Genomic DNA, 8,402 nt, shown 5'->3' on the forward strand with positions numbered 1-8,402 from the left:
CCATGTATGGCAAGATAAATATTATGACTGGAATGATTAGTCAAGTAAAAAAAATAAAAAGAAAAAGAAAAAGAGGACAACTTGGCATAGGATGATGATATTGGCGCTAAAGAAAGGAGAGATTTTTCAGTGTGATCGTCACACAGGATGATACATTACGTGTTGCTATATAAATACTAGGATATGTGTATTAAAAAGTTAATAACTTAAATAATAAAATTTCACACCAGTTACATAAAAACACATGGTGTACCACTTGTATTCCTGTCACAATTAAAAATCTCTTCAAAGAAAGGGGAAAGCTCCCCCATTTTCCCGCTGAATAAATTAGTCCCATTTCACGACCAAACAAAAATAGCCTCATTTAAGGATTGATTTTGCACGCGTTTTTAGTTAGTTTTTTTATCCTTCTTTTTTTCTCGTCTTTATTATTAAATGAAATTATATAATTTTTTATTAAAATTCAAAATTTTTAATTTTTTTTCATTAATTTCTCTATAGGAATATGAGAAAGAGGCATGTGAATACAATGAAACTTAGCAACTGGCTATTGTCGATCTGCGTCTTGCAGTTACGAAAATCAACCCAACACCGAAAGAAGACTTTCAAGAAACTCGAGAATTCTAGTAGCTAACACTGCAGTTTAATGGTTTCCAGATTTGTATTATAAAACTACAAGATAATAATGGAGGTTTTGCTTATATACGAAAAGAAAGAGTGAAAACATACATTCAAAATATGCAGTAATTAACCTCTATTTATAGAAGTTGATGTCCCTCTTCAAATGGGTACTCGTTCGGTTTAATCAATCACAACTGTTACTCTGCACAAATACAAATGGTGGCTGCTGTTAGTTTTTTTAATTCAAAAGATACCAATTGTTTTGGTAACACAAACCAAAACTTCCGTCTTATCTTCCAATCCCTTATCAAAGCAAATACTTAGTATCTGAAAATATTTCTTCTTCTTCATCTTTTTATGAGTAATGGTGTTGCGAAAAGAATAAGACCAGGCAAGAGGAATGGAAATTCTAAAGAGTTAATTAGACACTACATGATCAACCAGTTTTCCATTGAAGACGTAGGACAACTGTTCTTTCAAACTTAGTAGGCTGCCAACTCTTATTCAAAGCCCAGCTCTAAAATAAACACAGAAGGATGATGCCAAATTATAGGACTTTGTTCACATGAAAGTGACCATAAATATACACCACTTTATGGAATGAGCCCCCTTTTGACATTGACTTGGAATGAGCCCCCTATATATTGTCAAAGTTGAAGATTACTACTGGAGAAAAAATTTCTTTAGGATTGATTGATTGGAAAGCTTGGGCAGTATCCCTACTAATCACACAGAATGGTAGGACTTAAATGGACAATTTTTTTTTCATGAGTAACCTTCAACTTAGAAAAAATAAAAAAGTTGTTTCCATTTCTTCTTTTAAAATGCCTTCAATATATATAGTCAATAATCATATCCAAACCAATTATCTTTAACGTTGGAGTTCTAAATTTTTAGCTTATTTTTCTTCCATCATCGTATCTGTTCTTACCACTGAGTTAATATGGAATTTATTTATTATTACAAAGTATTTTATTTTATTTTGAGCCTTTTTTTTTTTTTCAAAGTTATTGAACAAGTATTTAAATTCACCAAATAGAAAGTAGTTTTGCTCACCAATCACCACCTAAGCATGGTGATGTAGCTTACTAGTAACTATATATTGTATTGAGTATTGTTAGGTGAGTTTAAATTTTAAAATTTATAAGTAAATAAATTAAATCCCTCTCATCTACGGAGAAATCAATATAATATCAATATCCGACATTGGTGACCCAAAGCCAATCCTTCAGCAAATCCAATACCATATGTGAGAAGACAAGAACCAGTTACCAAATTCACACTTCCTACTGGTGGGTGGTTAAGGCTTTAATTAGCATGAATAAAGTGTGCCATTTGGTAATACGGATGAGACGTTGAACCAAAAAAATTATTAAAAAACTATACATTTATCATCACAGGTAGGCTCCAAAATTCTCTAAAAATTTTCATTTTTAATATAAATTTTAAGTTAGAGTTAGGGTGCTTGGCCGGGCCTGCCAACCACCAGCTTCCAGTTAAGAAAGTGGGATATCGATGGATGGTCTATCTCTTTCAACCTTGTACATCCATTGAGACAGTGCATGAGGACATGTTGTAGAATAGTCCACAGTACCAGTTTCTTTGACAAAAAAAGGTTATCGATGATATTAGGGTTTCAGGAATGGCACTGACAATGAACATTTTCAATATTGCACTGGTCTGAAATCCTGGATTTGGTCCTTAAATCCTGAATTTGAGCCGAGTTGGTTGACAGTCTAGAAAGGAGGCTGCTAGTCTCAACCCAATGGTGAAGCACTGATGGTTTGGCTGAGTCCTAGGTAGAGTAGAATTGCTTAAAACTCAGGATTGGTTTCTGTCGAGGCCGGGTCCTAGACGAAGTAGGATTGTCTAAAGATCAAGATGAGTTTCTGATAATAATCGTACAATAAAACTGTTAGATATTTGATACACCGTATTCTTATTAATCTTGTGGTGGACCTCTTGGTAATGGTGGTGGTTGTGAGGTTTCTATGGCAGAAACAAAATGATTATAACTTGAAATTGTCATAAATTATTTAGATCCATTAAAACGTGAAAGATTTGAATGAGAAAAAAAAAAAAAAAAAACGTGAACGATTTGAGAGATTGAGACTAATCAACAAACCTGCTACTGATTAGTTAGCAAACCTAAAGTTCGTTATAGTTAGAACACGTAAATCTCTGTGACTGAGCATCACAGTTTAATTAATGTGATATCATGTATGAATTTTCTTTTTGCCATTTTTTTAATCCAAATTTGAATTGTTTTAGTTTTATTCTGTTTATTTGTAAGAACCGACTTATATCTTGTCTTACATCAAACTCGTTCACTTGTCGATCTCAATTTCTTCCTGATTATGGCACTTGGGCCTCAATGACCCAACACCGCTCAATTATTGGCTTAATAATTATGACTTGATCATGCACGTACAGCTAGTTTCGTTGCAACCATCTTTATCATATTTTTTTTTCTTTGTGGGATTTCAATGATCCAAAAAGAAACGTTCTACTTTATCTATTTCCCCGCGAAAATCTTTAACATACAAACTTTTACTAAGAAAAATCTCCAATATCACGATGTTGTTCGAATATTTCTCAAGCGTGCGTTCCCCTTCAATGTTTTATACTCTCTCATGGCGTAGCTAGAAATTATTCGATGAGTGGGCTAAGTTAAAATTATTACTACGAAATCAAAATTTTAATCTTATGTTGCCTACATAAAGTTATAGGGTTGTGATTTTCACACACCCTTAACTACTTTTCCCACATCCCTCCATATTTTATAATACTTAATTTGTATCATACTATTTAATCTTCCATATATACCCCTCCCTATTTAATCTTTCATTAATTACCATAAAAAAGTAGGAAGGGTGTATATGGAAGATTAAATAGTAGGATATCAATTAAGTATTAAATAATAGGAAGGGGTATGGGAAAAGTAGTTAAGGGTGTGAAAATCACAACCCAAGTTATATAATAGTAAAAACTTGAATGTAGTAATTTGAAGCAAGAATTTTATGCTATGTTTTCTAGGTTTCTAGCCTTCAAAGCTTTCAAGTGAATAAAATAAGGAACTATTTGTAATATGGAAGTTTTAATTTATTACTATTAAATATAATATTGGTTAAAATGATGAGTTTATTTAACATCTATTAGCTCTTATTATTCTTAAAAATAGACTTACTAATAAAAAATTTCATTTTTTATGTGAAATATGACAATTAAAAATCATACACTAACCTAAAAATTAATATTTTTAAACTTAGAACCAAACTCTTCCTATGCTATAGCCTAAAGGAGCCTTGTACTTGGCTCCGCCCTGTCTCTCACGACCAACATCGTTGAGTTTTTCATTTCTCCTAGTCTCGGTTACCATCACGCAAATATAGATTAACATAAAATACTTTCTTCGTTAGTCTTGAAAATGAACAGTAAATATTAACTCTAAGAAATCAAACAAAGAAAATTGTTTGAAAAGCCGAACTACTTAATAAGCTGAACTACCGGGGACAAATCCATATATAATATGCATACTCGTGTGCTGAAAAAAGGCATACAAATTGGATCCCCAAAGCCATTAAGGTGCTTTACTTCACTTGCTGTAATTTTTCACAGCTCGTAAGATATGTCGATAAGGAATAAGATTAACGAACATAAGGTACACATAGACATGATGTTGAAGGCTTGAAGCCAATACAAAAAATTTACCGCATAATTTTATCATAATTTGTAACAATTAATGGGTTGATGTGGAAATAAAATTCAAGAATATAGAAACAGAGTGGCAGATTACGTGTGCGATTGGCTGGAATAAGTCTTCGCACGGTCCTCTCATCTCCTTCGGGCGAATCTCTGCCCTGCTCCAAGTAACAACCCCTTCCCTATTGCACCTGTGTGAAGTCCACAAACCAGAGCCACAGATCCACCTATAACTATCCATTTCCAATCAATGCCGTTTTCATTTGGTCTTTTATTGTTTGGGATTTGACCTTTTTCCTCTTCTCCGGGTGTCGGCTCCAAATAATTCATGCTTCCATGGGAGGATACCTTTGTGGTGATTTTGGCCATCTGGGCACTTTGCGACAGACAAGCCTCTGATTTCCTCGCATTCTGGTATGCTCTCATACCAGAGTGTAATTTTTTGACAGTGGACCACATCCCATGACGGACGCCCAACTTTGCCACATCTTTGGGGATGCCCATGTCTTCATAGTGTACGAGGGTAACCTCACATGCAGTTAACTGTCCATCTCCTTTCCGAGACTCCACTGCATTTGCTTTCCAATTCAGCAAATGAGTATTCGCCATTACATTGTTACCAAGATTGACCAAATTATTGTTGCAAAATCAGGTTTTTGATTGAATTCTTACCAGCCTTGATTATCCAACTAGAGAAATATTGTTCCACACGTCTGGGCTTGTCACGCTTAGGCAAACTTGGATATGGAACACCCTGCAATATTGTAGCTCATAGAATCAGACTCGACTATATATGAATTTCAACATGATCATATTTTTTATCTGAACACTGTAATAGAAAAGATATGATGCTCAAACCATGAAAAAAACTCAAATGCACGGCATGAGAAGAGATGCAAGATTATACTGCAAAAGAAAACAAAGATACAATGTTTCTTGCTTTTAGTTTCATAGTTTTATTATGCTCACCTTGCAAATGTAACTTGGGCAAACCTGACCCCTTTTTGTATTACTTCAAGAGTGCATGCCAACCAATTCAAATTATATTTTAAGTTCTGTTGGTTCAGCTTTTCTGATGACAAATTAGATTCTACCCAACCCATCTCATTTCTATTCTACGTTTGACTCATAACTGAAACACAATCCAGCCAATTTCTCTAAAGTGAAATATATGGAATCGCTACATACAAGACAATCTCCTGTTCAAAAAGAAAGTAAAGATATAATTGTGGAAAGAGGGCTACAATACAAGCATCAATGAGTATTTTCTTCGAAAAGCACCTTTGTCAAACAATAATAAGTTTTTCCAGCCTCCCATATTCTTCGACCAATTAAATATTCCCGATCACTGCAGAAAAAAGGGAACTGCACAACAAAGGATCAAGTGGGAAGTAATCATTCATATTTTCAACTAGAAAGAGATATAATGAAAGTGCAGAATCAGCATATAACCGGGTAAATCCTTTCTTTCACTGACCTTTTTAATCCAGTGAACAATCATTGTTCCAGTCTGTGGGCATTCCTCCAATATCTTACAGTATGTGAGCATCGGATCCCATTTAGGTCGAAACTCATCATCCCAGAAAAAATCTCTAACCAACTCCGGAGTTGCATCCTCAAAGAAAGTTCTGCTACAGTATACAGTGGGACCTGTCTGATAAACAAAACCACTATCAGATACTAAAATACTATGTATGGTACTAAAAATTTGATATTTTAAAGTACTAAAACAAGAATCAGGGTAACTGGAATAGCAATATGAAAAATTTAATTTTGCAATAAGAGAAAGGATATTTTAGACGACAAACTCTTTGGTCAGTTTGGTATGGAAAAAGGAATAACATATGTGGTTGTGCAACAAGGTTGGGTAAAAGAGTATCATTCATGAAGTTAATAATGATGTCAAATGTCAATTGAAGATCACAAGAAATATATGTGAATGAAACCGGAAGGTATAAAAAATAGACATCCCAATCATTAACAATTTCTTGATAAATATACATCTAACACATCAACAGCTTTCAGACGTATGTTTTCAGCACATGAAACACAAAAATTAAAAAGTTAAATGGGTAGAAAAAAGTCAAGGTCAGCATCTACCTCAGGATCATGGCGCCATGCTTTGTATGCCATGCTTGCAGTCGACCTCTCCATCAAGCTTTGCCACTCCACTTCTCCCTCTCTCCCTCCAATTAAACTCACTAGGTGCTCCAAATCAGTTTCTGTGACAACATCCTGGACTCTCTTGTCACCTTTAGCAATGAGTCTGTGAGGAAGTCAAGGCATCATGAGGCAATGAATCAATAAAAGAGACATCAATATTCTAAAGAATCTAAACACCAAGTTTTTCAAGGCAACACTAAAACACTAAGACAAAAAAACAGTAAAATTACAAGGTCTGCAACATATATACAACAATTAAAAAGGCCAACTACTTGATTTCAAGTGTCAACCCAACAAAAGCGGGTCTTTCTTCTTCCCCAAGTGAGTTAAAGAGTCCATGTAATATGAAATCCCCGGTAATTGAACTAACATAGCAGTAACTGTAAAAATCGTACCAGAAACATGAACAACTCTCAAACCCAAATAGAAAGGAATCATTTCTGCACAACTTCCACTCTTCTTAAAAACTAAAACTGTTTTCAAAGGTTGGCAAAGTTCCATCACCAGAAAGAAACAACCTAGGCTGTGTAGAAACAAAAACTCCGGTTCAGAAAGACCACATGTACATAACTCCAATGCCATAATGTCACCACATTCAAGATACCAACTTTATAATGACCAATGATTCCAATCTTAAAAAGCAATCTCATGGAAGTAAAACCAAAAACCGCATAAAAAATCGCTGAGTTCCATCCACTCTTCTTAAAAACTAAAACCGTTTTCAAAGGTTGGCAAAATTCCATCACCACACAGAAGCAACCTAGGCTATGCAGAAACAAAAATTCCGGTTCAGAAAGATCACATGTAAAGAACTCCAATGCCATAATGTCACCACATTCAAGATGCCAAAACCAATGATTCCAACTCTAAAAAGCAATCTCATGGAAGCAAAACCAAAAACCGCATAAAAAATCGCAGAGTTCCAGTGGTTCCACAAAATCCCAAAAGTGATGTAACCCTAATCGGTAACCATAAGTACGGCTTCTTCCATCTCCCGACAAAATATAGAAGTCCTTTACCGTGGCTTTATCCATATTTCTGCATTCTGAAAGCCCTTAAATTTAGCTCACATGTTTTCAGTCCGCTGGAAAAACTAACATTGTCCTCTCTCCCACATGAATTACATTTTAACAATGTTGAACTATTAATATCAAATATCCAAATGCACTCGCACAAGAATCCCAAAACATCGAATTCCAAGGAAAACAAAATGTTCTTTCAGTCGGTTCCAAACCCTTACACAATTGACTATTTCATATATAAAAAAAAGAGGAAATTTTACTATTAGAAGCTGATACAGCTAGAAACTCACCCAACAATCTCGATGCCGCTCTCGGCGGCGGCTGCCGAACCCGAAGCCGCCGAGTCCCCAGCAGACGGCGGCGTTACTTTCCCTTTCCCCTTGAAAGTGGACCAAATCGTACGGCAAAGGGAGAAAGCGGAGAGCGCCGTGAAGGCGAGCCAGAGGCGGCGGGCACCGAACCCCGGCGGCGCGGTCCAGAGGAACCGGAACTTGCTCCGAAGGCCGAGGTACAGGAGACCGGTCCACCTGGGCCGCCATGACCAGCCGATCACGAGGCCAATCATCACGGCCAACCATATCGGGACTGCACAAAGCAATATGTCGACGAATGTTTCGGTTATCGAGGGTTTTACGAAGAACTCCATCAGATCGGACAATATTTCCTCCATCCTGTCTAAAACCGAGATTTTCCGTGAAAGTATTATTTTCCCGAGAAAATGAGAGCTCAAGAAAACGGAATCACATCGGCGTTCGATTATCCGCCCCCTTTCTCTCTCTCTCTCTCTCTCTCCTCGCTCCTCTCTGTGTATCCAATTAGAATTAGGGAAAGAGAGAAGAAAGTTCTAGAGAGAGAGAGAGAACGGCGGTTGTTAGATCAGAACCGTTGATGGAG

General features: G+C 36.0%; 1 protein-coding gene across 1 annotated transcript; it reads right to left on the reverse strand.

Annotated features, from left to right (window-relative positions):
• Positions 1-4,250: 4,250 nt before the first annotated feature.
• On the reverse strand, positions 4,251-8,178 carry LOC125472787. Its single transcript, XM_048574630.1, has 6 exons — positions 7,799-8,178; positions 6,424-6,589; positions 5,801-5,977; positions 5,605-5,688; positions 4,996-5,077; positions 4,251-4,892 (listed from the first exon to the last, which is right to left on the reverse strand). Exons 1-6 carry the CDS (start codon positions 8,176-8,178, stop codon positions 4,456-4,458), a joined length of 1,326 nt encoding a protein of 441 aa, XP_048430587.1. The 3' UTR covers positions 4,251-4,455.
• Between the last annotated feature and the right edge of the window lie 224 nt (positions 8,179-8,402).

The sequence above is a fragment of a genome, unplaced genomic scaffold, assembly GCF_019419815.1.
Source record: "Pyrus x bretschneideri cultivar Hongxiangsu unplaced genomic scaffold, Pyrus_bretschneideri_v1 Contig73, whole genome shotgun sequence".
Classification (NCBI taxonomy): Eukaryota; Viridiplantae; Streptophyta; class Magnoliopsida; order Rosales; family Rosaceae; genus Pyrus; species Pyrus x bretschneideri.